The 23,444-nt window shown below is 40.8% G+C and overlaps 1 protein-coding gene across 3 annotated transcripts in view; it reads left to right on the top strand.

Annotated features, from left to right (window-relative positions):
* FAM135A (family with sequence similarity 135 member A) overlaps nucleotides 1-23,444 on the top strand; it is an 84,657-nt gene that overhangs the window by 10,432 nt on the left and 50,781 nt on the right. For all 3 annotated transcript variants that reach the window (XM_048496297.1, XM_048496287.1, XM_048496277.1), the window contains exons 2-4: nucleotides 15,400-15,485; nucleotides 16,449-16,569; nucleotides 22,086-22,165. In XM_048496297.1, coding sequence (XP_048352254.1) covers nucleotides 16,493-16,569; nucleotides 22,086-22,165 — 157 coding nt within the window. In that variant the 5' untranslated portion in view covers nucleotides 15,400-15,485; nucleotides 16,449-16,492. The remainder of the gene's footprint in view (nucleotides 1-15,399; nucleotides 15,486-16,448; nucleotides 16,570-22,085; nucleotides 22,166-23,444) is intronic.

Genomic DNA, 23,444 nt, shown 5'->3' with positions numbered 1-23,444 from the left:
TAACTGCTTCCTTCACCCGTTCCCCCCGTACAATGAACCTACATTTATCTTCCCCTTGGTCTTCAGCTTTCCCTCTCTCCTTGCGCCCCCCCCCCCCTCAGCAGCCTCTACCTAGGAAAACTATTGTCCAGTTATATGGTGTTGGCCAGTGGGTCAGGCCTACTTTCATGGTAGGGAACTCTCAAATGCTTGTGGGAGGAAACTTCACTTTCCCCTGTTTTCCCCTCTCTGTACTATTTCCTTCCTCCTTGCAACCCATATATCCTTTCCCTTCTTCATCTCTTCTTCTCAGCCTTTCACCAAACTACCTTTTATCACCCATGCATTTTCAGCTATATTTCCTAATTATTTTGTATTTATTATTCTTTTGATCCTCACAACAACCCTGTGGGGTTGATTAGGCTGAAAGTATGTGACTGGCTGCCAGAGCAAGGTGAGGATTTGAACCATGGTCTCCCAAACCCTGTTCTGAATCTACACCACACTTATTATTTATTTATCAAATACTCCACCATTCCCTCAACAACCAAGGCTTTGGGTGGCTTACAATAAAATAAATGGACAATCTAAAACACAATAGTAAGAGTATATAATGTATGACTGTGGCTTTTATAGGCTGGCTGCTGTTGAATAGTGGCAAGTAGGTGAGCCATGCAAGTCAGGAGGTATCAATGGACCTAGTCAGCAGTGGAGCGCCAAGGGAGCAGGGGGGGCCTCGTGCACCGGGCGCACACCTGGGGGGTGGAAAATTGGCCCTGGCCATTCCCCCTTTTCCCTGCGCCCCCCCCCCCCCCGCGGCACCCCCCTTTCCACACTTACCTACGTTCTTTTTCTTTTTTTAGTGCTTTTTGAGGCTAAAAAAAGCGGCCTATTTACAGTTCAGGCTAAAACTGCCTGAGGAAGTACAGCTCCCAGGAGACCTTGGGGCTCACAAGGTCTCCTGGGAAGTATAGTTTGTTAGGCAGTTTTTTCCCTGAACTGTGAACAGGCCACTTTTTTCAGCCTCACAAAGTACTAGAAATAGAAAAGGAACATAGGTAAGTTTGGGAAGGGGGCGGGGGGAGGCGCCGCGGGGGTGGGGGGAGGAAAAAACACACTGTGCACCAGGCGCAGTTTGGCCCAGCTACGCCTCTGCACCTAGTAGTTGTAGCCAGGTGGACATGGCCCCAATGATTTCTCCTCAAAGACCCAAACAGCCCTGGGAAGGTCACTTTCCCCTCCCTCTGCTTTTGACCCAGAGAAGCCAAGCCTGGGATTCTGTGATTGCCTAGCAACAGCTACTGATGGACTCTCTTAAAGCTATAGAAGTTCCTTTTTATTATTTTGGGTGTTTGCCAGGTTTGTAGACTAGTGTAGTGGTTAAGAGAAGCAGAATCAAATCTGGAGAACCAGATTTGATTCCATACTGCTTCACATAAAGCCTGGTGGGTGACCTTTAGCTAGCCACAGTTCTCCCAGAATTTCCTTAGTCCACGTGGAGGCAGGGAATGGCCAACCACCTCTGAACTTATCTTTCCTTGAAAACCTACAGGGTCACCACAAATCAGTTGTGACTTGACTGCACTTCCCACCATCTGTTCACAGCTTGCCTGTTAACAGCTCCAGTCACTGGATTTAAGTATCCTCAGATTTGGCTGACTTGGCTGTATGACACACATTATTTTATATATTTTTAAAGGAAAATATTTAAGAAAGTTATGGGGTATTCTCTAAGCTTGTATAAAGGCTTTTCTAGGTGGTGTTGGATCAATATGCAGTTATAGTAGTTTGGTGTTCTGCTTAGGAAGTAAATAATAAATGGAAATTTTTGATTTAAATCAGACGTATTTCTTCAGTGAATTGAACCATATATTGATTTTAATTCAAGCTACTCTGCCCGCAGTTAATGCTTGAATGATATCGTTATACATTCCTCTATTCCAGATAACTCTATACCTCTTGACTTTTTTGCATCTTTTAATTTACGATTATAGTCTGCTCCTCTGCAGAACAGTAATCAGTAATTCAGTCTTGTAGGTACATTGGATGTTTATTTCTTGAGTTCTTAGTCGTTGATGAAATGTGCAGTGTTTTCCAGAAGATTACTGTATTTACTCATGTATAAGTCGACCCACATATAAGTTGAGGCACCTAATTTTACCACTAAAAACTGGGAAAACTTATTGACTCGCGTATAAGTCGAGGGTGGGAAATGCCGCAGCTACTGGTAAATTTCAAAAATAAAAATAATACCAATAAAATTACATCAATTGTGGCATCAGTAGGTTAAATGTTTTTGAATATTTATTTCAAAGAAAAACAGTAAACTAGCTTTGAAGGTGGAAAAGAGGGTCAACAAAAACAATATGGTCTCAACAATAACTTTAAAAGTACAAAAACCTTTGCTCAACCAGCAACCAAGCTAAAACACAAGAGTTAAAATCCTTCAAAACTGGATTTTTTGGTCAGGGGAGGAATGTTTATGTTGGCAGTACTAACATTTCAGAGTATCTTTAGAGACCCTCCTGATGATACCACCCAGGTTTGGTGAAGTTTGGTTGAGGGGGTCCAAAGTTATGGACCCTCAAAAGGGTAGCCCTATCTACTATTAGCTGCCAGTGGAAACAATGCGGGATGGGGGAACCCCCTTTGGGGGTCCATAACTTTGGACCACCTAAACCAAACTTTACCAAGCTTGGGTGGCATCATCAGGAGAGTCTCTTGAAAAATCCCTGAAATTTTGGTGCTGCTAGTCTAAAAACTGCGTCTCCTGGTGGCCGACAAAGTAAAAACCCTAAAATATTTTTTAAAATACACCTGACTTGCGTATAAGTCGAGGGGGGCTTTTTCAGCACAAAAATGTGTTGAAAAATTCGACTTATATGCGAGTATATACGGTAGCTGTGCAAGTCCATTGCAGCAAAAACAGTCATGTTGGGGCACCTGAGAGACCAACAAATGTTAGTTCTAGCATAACCTTCTGCAAATTACAGTTGTCAGAGACAGTGAGGAACAGTCTAGTTACTAGTACATCTGATGAAGTGGACTCTAAATCATTATTTTTGCACTAGTTAGCTATTTGGCCTTGAGTGTGGGGGGGATTACTAAACTTAGGGGTGAGCAGGTCTTTTTGGCCGCATTTGTCAATGATTGGAATTCCCAATCAAGAAGTTTAGCTTTTAGGGTCTTATAAGCCTCACTGCAGGTAAGCATACAAAGCAATTCAAATGGGAGGCCAATAGATTAAAAAAAATTTTTTTAATGGTATTGTACCAGTTCATAGAATTTCTATCTTGTAAAAAGGAGTAGATAAAACTGGAAGAGTCCTGCTGAGAATGGATTTTGAGTCAGTATTTGAATGTTCTTAACCATGCCATAGTCTCGAGAGTGCTCTGTCCTGTTTCCAGCCATATAGCTGCGAAGGAGACACAGTTAGGGAGACCGATTACTTTATGTAAAACTTTGTATTGCAGGGTATTAATAATTTGGTTGACTGTAGTTATCCAAATTGGGGACCCATCTAATCAGAGGCGTAGCAAGAGGGAAAAGCGCCTGGTGCTCCCGTCCTGCCCTGGAACACCCCCCCCAAGCACGCTCACCACATCCACTTGGGCCATTGGGGTGCGCTGCGCGAAAAGCGGCGTAGGGACGCCCCCTGCCTTCTTGGAGCTACAGCTCTGCATATAAAAGCTGCAACCCAACCCTGGCATTAAATACATTAAGTGCCGCGGGGATGTACCTATTGCCTGTATTATATAAGAAACAGGAGAATGCTCTGGAGCTGTTAGAGGCTATGGTTAAAGCCAAATTGCGATGCAGCCGCCAGGAGAAGTTATAGAAGAACATGATTCCTAAATATTTATATCGCTTAACCTGCTCCGGGCTAATGTTGTTAACTTCCCACTTATAAATCTTCAATCATCTGGAAAAAACTAGGATTTTTGATTTGTTATAATTAATCTCCAGCATGTTTGATTGACAGTAATCTGTGCATTGTTTTATCAGACGAAGGAGGCCCACTTTGGAGCATGACAGTAAGACAGCATGAAGCATTATGGTATTGATAGTGAGTTTAATTTGGGAGGATGGCTATTTGTTTCCAATAAAGCAGAAGCTAAGTCATTCAGAGAAATATTGAATAAGGTGGGGGCTAGAACGCAGACTTGCTTTAACACCTTTCATGATGGTAATACTTTTTGTTAATAGGCCCTCTTGTGAGCATTTGCACTAGTTGTGGGCATTTACACCCTAGATGGGCTAGGGTGGAGGAGCAGCCAAGTAACCACATTCAGCTACCTAGTATAACTTGGTTTTCATTGATAGTTTATTTATTTACTTTGTCATTGTCCCCAATGGACACATGAATTGGTTTACGTTATTTTCTCCTCCATTTCACGACAGCACTCTGGTGTAAGTTAGGCTGAGACAGTATGACTGATGGAATTTAGTTGCTTGGATTGGAGTGCAGTATGCAGGAGTTTTGAACCTCGGTAGCAGCCTCTCATATGTTTCTGCATATGCATCAGTTTCTGTTTGCATCAAGGTTCTGAAATGCGGTCTGGATTTATTAAAATGTGACCTGTATAGTCATTTCCTACTTGCCTAATATTTTGTGGTGGTGTGTTATGTTATGGTGGTGTTATCTGTCAATATCTGACCCACAAATTTAATGTGGGTGTTGATTCTTTTTTTTTGGGGGGGGGGGGAGATAAATTCTATATAGAGATCAGCTGAAGAGCTATGGGGAAAGGCCTGGAAAAACCTTAAGGGCTGCTTGTAGAAACAAAAGACTGGCATCACACAAATGCTGAACTTCCAGTATTCAACCGAAAACAGCATTAGCTATTAATGGAGCCAGAGTGGCATCTTTCCGTCTCTGTGCTGAAATCCTTTGTGTTGAAAAGTAGAATGAAACATGTCCTCACTGCCATTCACTCAGAGTTCTGAAGGCTAAATTATTGATTCTGGCAACCAATCTGCACATTGCCTGGCTTAGTGTTCTGAGGTGATCTGGAAGCAAAGTGACCATGGGCACTTCTATGTTATCTCACCTTTTGAAAGAATTGGAAGCTGATTCCATATCCTTGTCCTAATATGGAGTCCTTTCCACTGTTACTAGCAGTCTGTAAGGGCTCCATTTTCACCAGATAAGAAACAGGGTTGCATTCTTGGGATTATCACAATTGACTTGTGGACCCACAGGAGTCCCTGGGCACCATTTTGAGAGACTGTTTTTGATAACTGCTGTATTTTAAAGTATGTTTTAGGCAGTGTGACTGACACACAAGGCACTTCATCAGGCTAACTGTGATAGTGGGTTAAATTTGCAAAATCATGATTTACAGTTCTGGTCGAAGTAAGCAGATTGTAAGCGATGTCAAACCTCCCACACTTCTTGCTTTCTTCCCTCTTATCTATTTTGGCTCTTCTTTCATGCCTTAGCTTGAGCCCTAAAGTCAATTAAATTTGATCAGCTGTTCCACTTCTCTTGGAGCCTGCAAAAGACTGAATGGTGTTAAAGCACCTTTGTGACACGCTACTCTGATGTCATTGCCTGTAGAATCATATAGGCAAACCTGAGGTGAAAGAATGACTCACTGGACTTTACTGTCAGAGCTTAACGATATGCAACTCCTGGTCAACCATAAAAGCACTACAGTGTAATTTATACCAGTGGTTTTTGGGCAACATGTATATCAGAAGAGCCATTCTAAATCCTTTTATTGAAATTAAAGAACTGCTTATAGTAAGAGTTGAAGAGGAAACGTGGCCGTTGGAGCATCTGATATGGGAACTATTGTACCACATAGGTCCTCTAATATACAACCCCTATAGCAGTGGTGACGAACCTATGATGGGTGCCAGAGGTGGCACTCAGAGCCCTCTCTTTGGGCACACGCAAACAGAGCCCTCCCCCACACATCTAGGCTGGCCTGGGCCACTGGGCTCGATTATTAGCATTAAACCTAAGACCTAGTTTTGGGGATGCAGTGAAGGTAACCCTGTTAAGCGCTGTTAAACCCCACTGATTTTCTTGCGAAGAACTAAAGCGCGATCCTTTACTTGGGAGTAAGCTTGGTTACTGTCAATGGGGCTTGCTTCTGAGTAAACCCTCCTAGGGTCATGATTCACTCGTTGAAAGAGTTGCATGGTTGCTTCAAAACAAAGCCACTGACTACCACCTAGCTTACTCCTGAGTAATGCATTCCTCGGAGCCAACCGTTTTTTCTAAACTAAAACCTCAGTATTCAGGTTAAATTGCTGTGTTGGCACTTTGCAATAAACAAGTGGGTTTTGGGTTGCAGTTTGGACACTCAGTCTCGAAAAGGTTCGCTATCACTGCCCTATAGTAACATTTTTGATCTGCCATAAAGAAGACAATTGAATAATTATTTTTAAAGCAACAACTTTGGAAAACTTTTAGATAATTAATTCTAAGTCACACAAATGCAGTAAAAATGATGCTGATGTCAAAAGTTAATTACATAATCTTGAATTTACCAGTTGCTATCTGAGATAAAAGAATTGAAGATTGGCAGTCTGGAATATATTAGTTTATATGTGGTAGTAAGAAACCTAGAATAAAGTGGTTAGTGGCATGAAGTAAAAGCAACAAGGGTGGATTGGGTATTCATCATTTAAAATTATATCATGATGCTGCACAACTGATATGGATAGTGAAATGGATGTCATTGTCAAGATGGCTTCAGAAGTAACCATTTGAGTTATTATGTAAAGATGTCATTGAAGACTTTTGGTGAACACACAGAAACACAAGGAAAAGTGTGTGCAGTTATGGACTATTAATAATCTTTTGAAGATTTGGGGTAGCTATAAGAAAAAAATTGCTGCCTGATTTCTCCATTGGTCTCTACAGTAAGAGATCTTGATAAACTGCAAAATTTCAAATTTAACTCAGTAGCAAATCTTACTATAAATGTCATATGTGTGTGTGTGACATTAATCAAGTAATGACAATATAGAAGAAGAAGAAGAAGAGTTTGGATATATATCCCCCCTTTCTCTCCTGCAGGAGACTCAAAGGGGCTTACAATCTCCTTGCCCTTCCCCCCTCACCACAAACACCCTGTGAGATGGGTGGGGGCTGAGAGAGCTCCGAGAAGCTGTGACTAGCCCAAGGTCACCCTGCTGGCGTGTGTGGGAGTGCACAGGCTAATCTGAATTCCCCAGATAAGCCTCCACAGCTCAGGCGGCAGAGCTGGGAATCAAACCCGGTTCCTTCAGATTAGATACACGAGCTCTTAACCTCCTACACCACTGCTGCTCATTTGATTTCTTATAATTTAAGAACTTCTTGAATAAAAGTATACATAAAGGCTTCAGAATAAGAAAACTAACAACATTTGAGCAAACTATATATCCTAAACAAGAATAACTTTCCCAAAATCTGTGAAATTCAACATAAGGACAGCCCAATCCACTGGACTCCACCTCCAGAGGGCTTTCAGGCAGCACAGGGAGGCAGCAAAAAAGAAAACACCCTGGCTCCCTCGAAAGCCCTCTGTGGGGCTCAGTGGAGTTACACCACTCTTTTGAGCGCCATATGCTTGAGGTCCCTAAGTCAGCATTCCTAGCTGAAAAGCCTGGAAGCCGACTAATGTTGCCTGTACCACCGGGAATGGCCCTAGCCTCCCCCCAGCTACACTGTCAGCCAGGTTTAGGCCGGCACAGTTCTTCAAGGGGCAGGCATTTCCTGATCAGGCACTGCTGAGTTGTGTGGCACCTGCCTGCCTCCCAGGCTAAATAAAGGTTTAAGACTGTGTTTTACTGGCCCCTTCCGCACATGCAGAATAATGCACATTCAAGCCACTTTCCCAACTGTTTGCCTTTATTTTTGCTATTAGATGGGCTTTGGATTCTTTATTGGTCTTTTTTGGTTTCAATGAGAAATGCGTCTCTGGCTGTAATTATTTTTGTTCTCAACCCAATTGGGCTTAAGTTCTTGTGGGGTTATTTCTCTTAGGTATGGGACCCTGCTTGCCAAATTTCAAGCAAACTGGAGGAAATATGCACATTTCATAGGAAATTAATTGCGGGGAAAAACTTCTCGTCTCGTGTTGTATTTTTTCATTCAACCAAGATCAAATGCTCAGAGATTGTAACTGTCACCTAAGGGGAGCTCCAGGCCAAATTTCAGAGAGAGTGCTCCCTGTTTTATAAGCAATTACATTTCTCAGTGCAGAGCAGGTATAAGGATGCTTTTGGCATCCCGACAAAGGCAAGCAGAATTGTGCAAGGGATGTAGAAGCTTGTATTTGGCACCTCAAGAAGGCAGGCACTAAATCAGATTCTTCTACAGATTACAAATTACAAAGCAAGTGTTGGAGAACTGGTAAGCATACAATCTCTCAACAAGAACATACTACTAATAGTTAACTTGTTCTGCTCCATTCATATATGGAATCCAAAAGGCACTCCCAGCAGAACAGTGATTGGTGAAAGTGCTGTGCACAGAAAGGCATCAACACAGTCCCCTTTGATGGTAAGGGCAGTTATCCTACTCTATTGATTGGTCAATGTGCATGTCAGTCATTTTTATTATTTGCTTACTCACTTCCCTCTCTGCCTTCCCTCTTCTTCCTTTTCCCATTTGTTATTGTATTCAAATGTTAATTTTCCAGTTTGGATTGATTGTATTATTATACTAGTTTCTTATCTCAGTAACAAATGATAAAAAGAAGAAAAAAGCTATTTTGTTTGCATCAAAAAAAGAGTCTAGAGATTACAGGTGCCATGTCATAGTGCCGCTCTTCGGATTTAAAAAAAAATATATAAGTGTGATCAATAAATGAAAGTTCAGATAACAACAAAAAGGCGTACTGGTATGTCAATGAACAGTAATATAAAACATTCAAATAATCCTGAACATTTCTCAGAAAGAGATAACTGCCAACAAGAGTGAATTCTTGTCAATGGAACTTCCCGTCCTCTTTTCCCTCTCAGACCCAACCTATAACCAAGAGGCATCACAGATATGCCTGTGCCTTGAGGATTAGAACTGGTCTAAACCAGGGGTTCCCAATTTGGTGCCCCATGAGTGGTACCCATGGTGCCCACCAGTACCTTTTCTGATGCCTGCCAAATGCTTTTTAGGAAGTGGGTAGTGCCAAGTAGGGTTTTTGCCCTTTAGCTGATTGACTATTGGAGATTTGATTAGCATTGCAGGTTTCTTAAAGTGTTTCTTTGGCAGCAGTTGTCACCACAACACAAGTATCTGTATTGTGTTACTGATGTTAAGCTGTGGTACTCATTCTGCGACAGCCATTTTGTTGCTGTGCCCACCATGCCATGGCAGAATTCTGAATGTGCCCACAGCCTCAAAATGGTTAAAGACCCTGGTCTAAACGCACTTTTTTCAGAGCAGATCCAAATTGCTGGGAAGTATTAAAACGTCCAACATATTTTTATGCTTGCGTGCTTTTCATGCACTTGAAAAACACCATTTCAACTTAGATTGTATTTAAATAGACGGATTTGGCTACATGAATTCACTGGGCCTGGAAGACATTTTCAGCAAGGTTTTTTTTGCTGGTTTTCATTTCTAATTTATAAAATGTGCAATGGAAGGAAGGCGCACAGAGTTCTTGGAGGACTTTATGTCTTTTATTTAGTAGTTCAACCAGTTCATTTTGCAGCCTTTGATGGCTAGGACCGTATAGCTCTAGAACAGAGAACATTTAATGAATATGATGGTGTTGGGGACTTTGCTGAGATCCAGCACCATTTAAACAGAACTGGGCGTTAAAAATGATGTTTACGCCATTCAGCCAGCTAGACTCTCTGTGTTATTGTTGCAGTTGCAATTCAGTCAAGTGTAAGAGTAGTTTTCTGAGTTCTATGTCTTGTCCAGATCTGGCCTATTTCTTAGAATGGTTGTCCTACACAATTCCATTATTTTCTGTGCAACAGCTTAGTTTAGATAACTCACAGGTTTGCAAAAGTTTTGTGCTATTGAAATGGCATGGAAGATAAATAATTCAGGAATTTGCCACCTGGAAAAATCTCTTGGAGAATGGAAAGGAGCTCAGTGCATTCATATTGTTAGGATACCATTTTGTTCCCTTCTGCATTTGCCTCCCTGCAGTAATATGAAGCTCTAATGGATGTGCCCTGCCATTTACTTCCAATATATTCCCTAGTGCAGTGGTGGCGAACCTGTGGCACGGGTGCCAGAGGTGGCACTCAGAGCCCTCTCTGTGGGCATGCGCGCCCAGAGTTCATCATGTGGGGGGGGGCAGGAAATCATACCCCCCACACACATCTAGGCTGGCTTGGGCACGATCCTTTACCTAGGAGTAAGCTCGGTTCTGGCAATGGGGCTTGCTTCTGAGTAAACCCTCCTAGGGACGTGATTCACCCATTCGAAGCGTTACACGGTTGCATCCCCAAGCTTATTCCTGAGTAACGCACACCTTGGAGCCACCCATTTTCCCTAAACTAAAACCTCAGTATTCAGGTTAAATTGCCATGTTGGCACTTTGCGATAAATAAGTGGGTTTGGGGTTGCAGTTTGGACACTCGATCTCGAAAAGGTTCGCCATCACTGTCCTAGTGGCATAAGAAGGCATGCATGAGAAAACATTATCCATGATAGTTTGGGGTTAGGTTGCAAAGGTAGGAACTGCCTGTCATAAAGAAGGAACTTTGTCTACCCTTCTTGACAACTATCAATCCAGTTGGCAGTCATGAGTATCTGCAGGGTCAGTTGCGGGGGGAGGAATGGTTGCAGCACCTGGATGTCCAATTTTTTAAATTATTATTATTAAACCGTATTTAGTCCAGTTCTGTTTAACCCTGCTTCTCTGTGTAGTCATTATTTTCAGTCTATCTTGTTGTGCAGGCTTAATCAACAGGTATACAGCTGTCTCAAGGATATATCGGTATCAAGCTATTCAAGTAATGTTGCTTTAGGTCAAAGCATAATGGTTTAGTAGAAATCAGTTTCCTTGGTATCAGTGGCACATTACACATGGAACCTGACCGTGGGGCTCTTCAGGGGCTCTTCAGGGCTCAGTGGACTTGCAGAGGGCTCTCCTCATGTTTCTTTGTTCACAGTCAAGGAGGCACTCCCTCTTGGGCACGCAGTTTTTCTGCAGAGCGTTTCCTGACCTGGTTCTCTTAACTCCATTCATCAATTTATTCTTAAAGGCACAGACATTAAAGGCACTTAGTCTTATTGGCACAAGTCTCATTATACTCGGTACTCAAGATTTCTGGCTTAGTCTTTCAACAGAGAGAGAGAGGCGACAGCCACTGCAGACTGGTGCAGTTTAAAAGCTAAGCCAGCAATCTTGAATAGTTTTTAAACTGCACCAGTCTGCAGCCGCTGCTGCCTCTCTCTCATACACACTCCCCCGCAGCTGCAAAAATATCCACATGGGAAAGAGGAAAGGTTAGCAACACTGTGGAGAGGGCAGGTGGGAGAAGAGGAGAGACAGGAGGAAGCATAATTGTCTGACTGCTCAGGAATGGAATGGGGGGGACACCCATGTACTCCTCTGCCTGCCTACTGCCTTCTGCTTCCCTCCCACAAGACCTACTGCTTCCTGAGCAGTTGCTCACGAAGAGAGACTCAGCCAGGTGCTCACAAGGGAAGGGGTCCTGACCACAGTACACCAAGGGATCCAGCAGCCTAGATGACCTTCTTTTCCACGCTATCAAGGAGACTCTGTCCCTGGAGTGCAAGACAAAAACTGCAACACCCCTTCCCCCCCAGAGAAAGAGCAAAACAATTCCCTGGACCACACACTGCTAAAGAAGGGGACAGTCCTAGAACTGCTCTCCCGCTCCCCTCCTCCATACCCACTTCCTCCTGCTGCTACCACGAATGCGTAGAGCATGCTTGTTATTTCCATTATTCTGGTAGTATTGTATCGGGAGAATGATATATCAATAGAATGCAGAGGTCAGTGCGAGTGAGCTTCTTTCACTTTGAAGAGCGGGCAACATGGAGGAGGGGAGGCATGAATGGCAGTGGGAGGGAGTGTAAAGACTGGCTGTGGACGGAGGGAGGGAAAATGTCTGGGGCAAAGCTGTGCTCGCTGACAAATATACCCACTCTGGTGGTAAAGCAAAATTAAATTCATGCTAGAAGTGACCTCACCTGCTGTGGGGAGAATGAAAAGTGAAAGTGGGACTTGAAGAAATATGTCCGTACAGGAAATCTTGCTGTGGTGGACATTTGTCCATGCCGCTCAGCAAACATGTTGTACGTAATCAGCCAGTAAGTTTTCTTGCTATTTTCTGCAGTAGTTCACCTTTTTAAAGATGTGGAAGCTCAGGCTTGTAATTCAGTGTCTTCGGTTTTGATTTTTCTATACATTCTCTGGTACATGTTGCAATATTCTTTGTGGCCAAAGGACGCTTCACTCACTGCAGTTAATCTGACATAATGTGAATTTTTGTAAGAAAAAATTGGAATGCTAATCTATGTTTATGAGCAACATGTACAAATTCGTTAAATGTTAGAATGCTGTTGTCTCTGAGAACCTGAGGAATTGTGAAATTGGGTGTCAGATTCTAGGTTTTATTGTTTTCATAGGAAATGCAGCACAAATGTTGTCACTATAGTAACTTTGGTGGCCATTAACTTAATTTACTTCTGGCAATCAGAATTGGGACCCCCATTCTTCAGGAGGGAGAAGCTGCAGTATTTCTCCCCCTTTTGAAAAACAGACAGCATTTTTCAGTATTGAGCAGATAAACTGGGGTCCTCAACAGGTGGCTACCTTGTCAGCTACTGCAAAGTAACTTGCACATACCCTAGAAGAATGAGGAAAAGAACATGAAAACATCTATTCTAGACTTTTTAAAAAATTAATATTTCATAGCATTTTTCTCAGCTGCTTATGAAGTTAACAGCTAAGCAGCTGAGAAAAATGCTATGAAATATTGTGTTACCACTTTCCCCTGAGTTATTAGGCATTTTGCCCCATCCTTTTCATTATTCTGAAGTAGCCCTTGTTAAAGCAAAGGTTGGTGACCAGTTCTTCCACATATGCCTGCAATCATCTGATTGGCTGGCAGTGGCATATTTAAACCTCTGCTAGGTTCCATCCAGGACAGGGGTAGGGAACCTGCGGCTCGAGAGCCGCATGCGGCTCTTCTGCCCTTGCACTGTGGCTCCACGAGCCGAGCCGCCAGCCCCATCCTTGCCCGCCCTGCAGGCAGCAGGGTGGGCATACCAATTGCCCATGGTTGGCCGGGCCGCGCTGCGGGCTTCCCCTCTCGCCTGCCCTGTTGGAGCGGGGTGGGTGCTTTCCCGGTGTCTGGCAAGGCCAAGCCGCCGGCTTCATCCTTGCCCACCCTGCAGGCAGCAGGGCAGGCGCATCCATGCGCTTCTCAGAATGAGCAGAGTAAAAGGTTAAAAAACCCCTATATATATAGTGTTCTCTTTATTTTAAAAGCCAAAAATTTCGGCTCCGAGTGTTTTCTTTTCTGGTGGAAAACGGGTCCAAATGGCTCTTTGAGTGTTAAAGGTTCCCTACCCCTGATCTAGGAGTTCTTTCCTTGTTTGTTGCTCCCCTTTCTGCTTCAGAAGACTGCAACAAAGTGCACATGAAGCTGCAATTACTCAGTTTTCCTCTGTTTTGATGATCACTCTTCATTTTGCCCCAGAGATAAATAAAACAGAAGCTGTGCATCACCTTTCTACAGTTAGCTTCTTTGTCTCTCTCATTTTTCGCCTAATACAACAAAAAAAGGAGAGAACCTAATTTGTGGAGAGAGAAGCTACTGCATCAAAGAGTGATGTCGGTTGTTGGTTTTTCTTTTATTGTGGAATTGTTATGTTCACTGGCCTTTTAGCCCTGGATTGAAAGTAGGTTCCTATAAGTCTGAGCCCTGATACAGATGATATCCTAAGTTGAGTTCAACAATAGAGCTCCAGCCTGTGGTGAAAATTTGAATGAGTTTGAGAATTTGAGGGAGGGGGAGTATTTTTGTGAAGAGTTTCGAGTGTGGAGTGGCGGGGGGAGTAGCCCTTTGGAAAATGGAAATTGTCTGTACTTTGAAGTGAAATGGAAAGGTGATGTTTATTTTCAAAAAAGTAAAGAGTGTGAACTCAGATCTCTTTGGGAAGCCATGCCATCTGTTCAAATACCAACCCCAATTTGTGGGCTTCTGATTTTCACAGATTATGTACCCAGTGGTATACCATTGTTAATTAATAGAATCATTTGCTGGCTGCCCCTAAGTTCTTTCTTGGACTGTGATTATTTAAACGATCCGTTGCCTCATTTGAAGTACAACTGAAATGCTTTGTCTGGTTTCCAAAACACCTTCACTGAAGCTGAGCAGCTTCTTGAATTAAGCAGGGTGTAGTTTTCCTTGATGAAACTGAAGTATGGGAGACAACTGTGGGAGTATCTTAAGAATGTACAAATTGTGAATAGAGGTCTGCTTGAATTTTGCGGCTTAAGAGAACAAAGCCTTGCTGAAACAATAGTTACTAGAAGTTATCCATAGCTGTTTGTTAGCCTTTATTGTGCAAACTAAAGAAGTGTGATAGATGTACATTTTAGTTGGTTTTAATAAATCTCTGATTTTGTTTTCTTGTGGTTGAATGCATATACCCCCTGCCCACCCACACATACAAACTTTAGATATTCATAATCTTATCTATTGATGTTTTAGAGCTACATAGAACGTATAAACTTTAGTTTTGTGTAGCAGTCTGCATTTAAAAGGCTGTATGATGTATTTTGAAAGCCTCCTGGTCAGTTCCAATACTCCTGTATTTGTTTTTATAATATAGTTTTATCTGCTGGGGATGGGGTTAAATGTTTGGAAGGCAACTGGTAGCAACCCAAATAGAAGTGTAAAAACTAGAGGTTTAAAATTTCCAGAAATTTTGAAACCACAAAGAAGACCAAATTTTTCTGCCCCCCATGCCAAAAATGTTGGGGGGAAATGAAAAATATGCAATACTTACTTAACTATCAAGCAAAAGTTATTTTACTGATTTAGCACTATATTTGCTATCCATAACTTAGCATATAAAATTGTATTGTTTGGAATATATATGGGATTTAGAAGTATATCTTCATTTTCTATGAGAAAAATTGCAAGGATATCCAATAGCTGAGATAGAGTTGTAAAGATTTTTTCATGAATTTTTCTCGGGTTGTGGGGAGGGGAGCTCATATCTCTAGTGAAATCTGGTTACCTTCATTGTATGCTTGGATATTAATTAATCACTCCAGAGTTGTAGGAGTTCATACCAGGATAGTACTTATTTCCTCTGCCCTTTCTGTTACTGCAGAAATAAATTGTTCATTATTTGGGCATCAGTGAGGTATGTTATTGTTGTGATGTGAAATAGTATTAACTGTGCGTGTGTGTGTTTCATAGGGATATATTACATCTGGTTGTGCAATAACTTGATTTGTTTTCTTGCAGAAGAATCACTATGATTTTGATTGCAAATATGAGGAAGCAGAAGACTGCTTATTACCTGTATTAAGATGGATTATTTATTATTAAAGGTAAAGTGGAAACATTTACTGTTTATAACATTATGTAGCATGCCAGTATAACTCCCATGGCTTTATTTCATAATATATCCTATTGATATAGTAGAATTTTTCATGATAAAGTCTGTACTTTACCTGATGAGCTGACAGACTTTTGAATCATTTAAGAATTTTGGGTGCAAATGGTATCTTTTTTGTATGACTGTAGAGGCTAACATTTCAACTGTTTATTATAAGAAGCAACATTCTGTATGTTAGGTATTCATTAGGCCATGCTTCTGCCTGAAATCTTAATAGATGCATGTTGTCCTTGTGGTTTAGTGTCTTTAAAACAGAACCGTTAACCAGCCAACTAACGTAGCGGTCTTTCCTATGTAGCAAAGACCCAGATTTTTAAATAATTTCATTTTTAAAAATTACTCCAAACAAAACAAAAATTCAAAAAATTACAAAATGTAGCAATAATGGAGGTGGGTTTACAAAGAAACCTCTAAGAAAGGTTTCTAAATATCTAAAAATATTTTCACTTGCAGTTGTTTTTTTTATATCGTAATTTGAACATATGGCACAAATTGGGGTTGATTAGTGCTACAAAATCTGCATGAGGGGTGTTTTGATGATCTAAGAATAATTTAGGAATGAAAATTTGCCTTTGGCTCAATCTTAAACATGCTTTACTTGGAAGTATTAGCCCATTAAATTTTATGGGGCTTAATTCCTATCAGGTTGTGTTTGGACTTAGGTAAGCAGAGTTTTGTCCTCTGTTTCTCCACACTGTATATTAGACCTAGTTTGCTTTGTTAGTCAGAACATGGATATGAGGCTGAAGCAGTAGTTTCTGTCTTCCAGAGGGAGCAGATACAATAATGTGAGCAGTTGCATAGTGCCTACTTATGAGCATATATTTAAGCTATTCATGTCATATGTTTGGTGTTGAGAATAAGTGGCCTCTTGCCTTCTTGTCTTTCTTCTTAGTAAGGTGCTGACCACAGTTCTTCAGCTCCTGCATCTACATAAAAATGAGTGAAGTTCAGGCAATGGTAGAATTTTCGGTGGAACTCCACAAATTTTACAACGTGGATTTGTTTCAAAGAGGGTACGTATCTCTCCCCCCACCCCACTCACAAGAAAAAGTGACTCCTATATGTTGCGTTGTTCTGCTGAAGTATTTGTTGGCAAGATTATCAGATGTCAAAATCCTGAATATCATAACAAATTTCAGCATGGAATCATTCATGAATAAAATGTATATGACTTCTCAGGCTAGGTTCATACATTTACTCAAATGCATGAATACAAATCTCCCTCTGCTTGTTTTGAATGCCAGGAAACTGGAGAGCTCTTCCCAGAATTCAGAAAAGTGAATCATGGCTGGAGAGGCTCTCAGTATTGAAAGCTGAATCTTTGGGAGTTATGTTGTTTTTCTGCAGTGCGGTTAATTTATCGTTGATTGATTGCCTATGTTTTTGATACTTGTTTTTGATCTTTCTCCATTACCTAGTGTTGGGTCCCACTCAGTCCTCTTTTCTAACCTATAGTGGGGGCGGGGGAGGTTTCTCTGATTCCAAAGAGGATATATTTTGATGGGAGGATGAAAGGAATATATGAACCAAGCCTCAGTCATCCTTAACTTATGGTCCGTTATGGTCCTTAAATTCAGACGTCACAACAAATTGGAGTTCAACCTAAAGTTTTCTAAATCAGGTAACTCTGGTTTGACGAGAGAGGAGGGAAGCAATGCGAGCTTAAGGTTTTGATGCTTTTTCTCCTCATAAACACCTGGTCAATGTTCATGCTGTTTGAATGCATCCCAAAGATTTGATATGATTCCATTAAGTTTTACAACATTGTTGTGATTTCTCCATCTATGAGGAGCAGAGTTTGTTTTGTTGTAGGACCTGAGTATGACTTGAATTGATTTATCTGGGAGTCATGGTAATTGGAGTTTTAATGACTATACGCCATGGAACTAACTTTTTCATTTAACTTCTCGTCATTAAAAAAACCACAAATACAAAACCAATTTCACAAAATTAGTTACTCAAAGTTATTACAGATTAGAGCCATTTTCAAAGACAATCAAGTTCTGTTTAGTTTAGGATAATATTCCTTGGTATTGGTATGAGTGACTATATTCTGTTTAGTTTAGGATAATATTCCTTGGTATTGGTATGAGTGACTATATTAGATGATTATGAGGTTACATCTGGCAGATGTTGCAAGTTACTGCAGTCAATTGAAGTAAAGCTGTGCTTTCTGTTCCTCATAGTGCATTTGTCATTATTCATTTGGTTCATTCCAAATCTGATTTGTGTTTTTTTTTCTGTGCAATGTCCACACCTTTGGGTTATGACAGGGCAGTTGCATCTAGGAGAAAAAAGTGTTTCTTCCTTTTTATTTAAGAAACAAGGTGTGTTTTGTTATTAAGAGACGTATACCATTATGTACGATATCATGCTTCTAATGTTGACTAATTCATGCTGATGTATATGCTGTTGTGTTCTGTGCAAGAGACAAAAATCATGTATAAAATAATTTTTACATCATTATTGTGCCTACACAGGTATAGATAGTATAAAGAATTCTCCTTTTGCCTTGCTTCCTTTGTAGGAATTACCTACATGTTGTATGCTCATGTTAAAATTTTTGTTTATTTCTTTGTTTATTTTACTTTATTTATATCCTGCCTTTAATCCCAATGAGGACTAAAGCAGCATCATTCTCCTCTTGTCCATTTTATCCTTGCAACAACCCAGTGAGGTAGGTTAGACTGAGAATACGTAACTGGCCCAAGGTCACTCAGCAAACTTCCATGGCACAAGTGGGGATTTGAACCTGGATTTCCCAAATTCTAGTCCAGCACTTTAACCACTGCACCACTCTGACTCTCATCAGTGATTTTTGTAGAAAAAAACAGAGTTATAGACTAGTTTCAGACATTTTAATTTCTGTTCAAGAAGCTTTTCCTCTTGATCTGTCACTGAAAATAGTGTTGAAAATTTTCTGTGCCAAAAACTGTGGGATGTTTGTGCATCAGTGATGATATGGAATCACATTTGAAGCCTGCTTTGTTAGTGATACTTTCTAACTGGTGACCTCAGCTGGTGGTTTCCTTTCTGCCTCTGACAGCTGAGGAGCTCCCTCTGGCTGTTCCTGCAAATAGTCGAGTCAATCATTTTCATATAGAGTTCTAATTCCTAGTCCATTCTTCATATTGAAGGTTTTAAGGAAATTTGTTTTGAGGGATGTGCTTCTATCTGTTTTAATAAAATGGAAATGAGTTTTAGATTCAGTGAGAAGTTATAGCTGAACACTGAGAACATTTTTCATGTGTATGTTGTAATCATTGCTGGAAGCCTGTGGCCCTGAGACAATGGATTTCTCTATTACCATGAGTTTTCTTCTGAACTTGTCACAAAAAAGCACTGGTGAAGTTCTAAAGAGACATTTTAACTGGTGACTAATATGTTAAACATGGGAAACAAATGACTTTTTTTGTTGGCTTAACTATAATTCCTGCCTCTGAATGGATTTTAAAAGTTAACTTCGTTCATATTGACTTGACAGCTGTTTTGATCTGTCATGAACGTCAGTGCTGTGCTTTCATTTATGATGCAGCTCTGTATTTCTGATTTTTATTTTCCTTCATGGAGCATAGAATGTTGCTAAGATACTGAAAGGGCATTTGGAATTAGCAAAACAGAGGCTAAGGTTGTTTCTGGAGGGCAACATACTTGAACTGAACAGTATCCAGTTCTGCATAGTGCTGCTCTGTATTCTTTATTTGAGCTACACAACAAAACTACAGTCTCTATTATGGTTGCCATCCTCCAGGTACTATCTGGAAATCAGTTGTTCTCCCAGGAGATCTCCTGGGAGGACAACTGATCTCCAGCCAATAGAGGTCAGTTCAGCTAGAGAAAATATGGTGACCAGAATCGCAAACAGTATTCCAAATAAGGCTGCACCACAGATCTATTCAGGGGCATTACAAGTTCAGCTGTTTTATTTTCAATCCTTTCCCTAATAATCCGCAACCTGATGTTTGCTTGTTTCACAGCTGCAGCACACTGGGTTGACACTTTCATTGAGCTACATACAGCTCTCAGTCTCAACGTTTAAACCCCTTTAGTATATACATGAAGTTGGGATTTTTTTTTTGTTCCAGTGTACAACACTTTATACTACCAACATCGAACATCATCTACCACATTGTTGCCCACTGACCAATTTGTGGAAATTCTCCTGGAGCTCTTCACAACCATCCTTGGTTTTCACATCCTGAGTAATTTTGTGTTGTCTGCCAACTAGGCAACTATATGACTCATTCTTAGTTCCAGACCATTTATGAACAAGTTAAATAGTCCTGGAGACTTTTTAAAAAATCAGTGTAACATTTGCTACTCTTCAGTCTTCTGGTATGTCAGCTGAATTGAGTACCCTATATATTCGTGTATAAGTCGACCCGCATATAAGTTGAGGCACCTAATTTTACCACAAAAAATGGGAAATCTTATTGACTTGTGTATAAGTCAAGGGTGGGAAATGCAGCAGCTACTGGTAAATTTCAAAAATAAAAATAATACCAATAAAATTACATTAATTGAGGCATCAGTAGGTTAAATGTTTTTGAATATTTATTTCAAAGAAAAACAGTAAACTAGCTCTGTAAGTGGAAAAGAGGGTCAACAAGAACAATATGGTCTCAACAATAACTTTAAAAGTACAAAAACCTTAGCTCAATCAGCAACCAAGCTAAAACACAAGAGTTAAAATCCTTCAAAACTGGATTTTTGGTCAGGGGAGGAATGTTTATGTTAGCAGTACCAACATTTCAGAGTATCTTTAGGAGACCCTCCTGATGATACCACCCAGGTTTGGTGAAGTTTGGTTGAGGGGGTCCAAAGTTATGGACCCTCAAAAGGGTAGCCCCATCTACTATTAGCTTCCGTTGAAAACAATATGGGATGTGAGCACCCACTTTGGGGATCCATAACTTTGGACCCCCTGAACCAAACATCACCACACCTGGCTGATATCAGCAAGAGATTATCCTGATGATACCACCCAGGTTTAGTGACGTTTGGTTCAAGGGGTCCAAAGTTATGGACCCTCAAAATGTAGCCCCATCTACTATTAGCTCCCATTGGAAACAATGGGAGATGGGGGCCAAGCTTCTCTTCCCCAGTTTCTTCAGGTCAACAACCCTAGTCTCAAGGGAACGAATCCCTGGGAGCCAAGAGCTCTGTGCATTGACCACACACCCATGATTTCTGCCCAGTTGGATCGATAGTGCATTCCCTGTAAAACACTGGATAGCCTCCACTTCCCTGCTTGCTTTCTAATGTCATAACTGGCTTAGTTTGTTGATGATGCATATTGTGTGGGTGAGTAAGGGCCAGTATCAGCATACCCTGAGGGGGAGGCGGAGCTGCTGGAATCCTGGGCTTCTAACTGGGCCCACTGCCAAAAATCACCTTCTCGTGTGCTCTGCTGCCTGTGTGTGAATGCAGGAGGTGTGAGGTCTGGCAAACAGATAGGAGAAGGGAGGTGTGGTTGGGGGATTGATGGTAAACCACTTGGAATTTTTAATGTATTATTGGAAATTATTTTAAATTTCATTGACACTCTTTAAAGTATGTATTTAAATTGTATTTTATTGGTTGTTGGCCTCCTTGAGCTTGAGCTTGATTGGGAAGGGTGGGGTATAAGTCAAATAAATAGATGAGGGGAGAGGAGCCCTTGGGCATTTTTTGCCCAAGGCCCTTCAAAAAGTGGAGTTGGCCCTGGTGGCAGAAGATTAACAGTCAGAAACACTGAACGGGAGTTAAACCGCCTTCAAAAATGAAATAGGTCAGATCCTACCTTCATTATGAAATTTTCAAGACTCCTTTTTAACACAGAACAGCAAACTGAAACTGAACAATTGCATTTATCAGTTGTTTTTAATCTTCCCAAATATCTCCTACAGTTGGATAGAAAGTATGAGGATAAGCCATCTTGAACTTTAAAAAAAAGTGTAGTAGAAAGCTGGCATCAGCATGACTAATGATTTAAGGATGGATACTAGATTGTGGGCCAAATTAATTCTGGAAGTGAAGCATTAGTTGATTAAAGAAGGAATACACATAAAAGTATAGTAGGGTTTGTGCCTTACTGTAGATGTGCCACTATCTCAGATATCAGGAATAGAATTTTAAATTTGTCCTGAGTTGACCCTGTGAGATTATCGTATGTGGATATGCAAGTAAATATTTATGTACTATATTGTATCCTAAACTACTAATTTTCCTTGTGTTTTATAGCGCCACCTGCCTGTAGATTAGTTACAGAGTTTTAAGGGGATTAAGATAAGTATGCAGTTGGAAATGTAGTTTTGGAGCAGAACGTGTTCTTCAGTCCAGACAAAGTGACAGTGCAGAGGACAGGAGTTGTCCTGAGTTCAGTGATACTGCTAGTTACTGCCTTGTACTTCCTTACACAAAAGTCAGACTTTCATAATGATTGAGCATAATTTACAGTTCTGGAGATCAGCTAGTTTTTAACATCATATTTGTTATGCATGAGAACATGGTAAACAGCATATTTTGGAAAACATTTTGCTTGTTTTAGTTTTTACCAGATTCGGGCATCCATGAAAATTCCACCAAGGGTTCCACACAAAATTGAAGCAAGTTTGTTACGTGCAACCAGTAAGTTGAACTTTTTTCCCTGATACTACTTGAGGCTTTAATTGCTATTTCATAATTAAAGTATAGCTGTCAGCTAATTAGAGTTTTTAATTAATTACATATAAATTAAATTTGGTGTAGATGAATAACATCCAATGTGCCTTTTAAAAGTTATTAAGGAAATTAAAATCTTAATAGACGAACGCTACTATTCATCATTAATTATTGAAATGTTGATCATATGAATACTTCGGATCAAGGATGCAATCTTAATAATTATGGGTGCATGTATTTTCTATAGTCATTCATTGGAAGGTTGCTCAAAGTGATTAAATGGATCATTACAAAAGTCATGCAAATGTTGGCATTTTCTGTGAAATGAACTGAGAAGGCTATTTATGTAGGTTATGCTTTATTTGCCCAACAGAATGCCCATTCAAAGAGAGAGACTGCTTCATTTCAGAGGCAGAGTAGGCCCATTCACAGGTTACAGAAAATGCATGTATAATCTGTGCACATTATACATTTGATTCGTCTTTATCTGTATGTTGAGTAATTCTTATGTTACATTCAGTGTATGTAATTTAAAGCATGTTCAGTCAGCGTGTCACTGAACCACACATTTATCCGGGTGCTAGTCCCTGGCTTTTTGTAAAGTGAATTCATATTTGAGCTTTCTTAAAACACTTATACACCCATATATGCAGGCTGTATATGTATTTACTGTAATGTGGTCAGTATTGTAGCCAATAAATTGGGCTAGAACTTAGGGAGATCCAAGATCAAATTCCTACTCAATCATGTTCACTGGGTGATAGCTCTCAAATTAGTCTACCTCACAGACACGTTGTGAGAATAAAATGGAAGATAAGATGCACACATAAACGACCCAGAGGCCCCAACCACACATCATAGTTATTTTGATTCCAGTGGGGACTTAAAGCAGGATGCCAGCTGTACATTCCCCATGGCAACTTAATTTAGGAGTGGTGCAGTGGCCTGATTCTAGTTGTAATTGTGGCAAGTAGGGAGGAGGGTCTTCGTCCTTCCCCTGCACTCCATTTTTCCAGTCTGAAATGGCCCTGGAAGGTGATGTTAGTTCTCTTGGGGGGCTATGCATTCAAGCATTCAGTTTGCGTGCAGCTCCACAGTGGAGAAAAGTACACCTTTACAGGGTTGATTTGGGTCAGGAAAATAGCACAGGGGTAGCTAATAGCCCCTCCTCTCCCTGCACTGTTGCCCTAATCGCAGTTGGGCCCTGTTACAAAGTTGCCACAAAGAATGTATAGCTGCTGTACGG

This window comes from Sphaerodactylus townsendi, linkage group LG01, assembly GCF_021028975.2.
Source record: "Sphaerodactylus townsendi isolate TG3544 linkage group LG01, MPM_Stown_v2.3, whole genome shotgun sequence".
Lineage (NCBI taxonomy): Eukaryota > Metazoa > Chordata > Lepidosauria > Squamata > Sphaerodactylidae > Sphaerodactylus > Sphaerodactylus townsendi.
The sequence above is the reverse complement of the archived record's forward strand: the minus strand, read 5'-3'. Positions and strand labels throughout refer to the sequence as shown.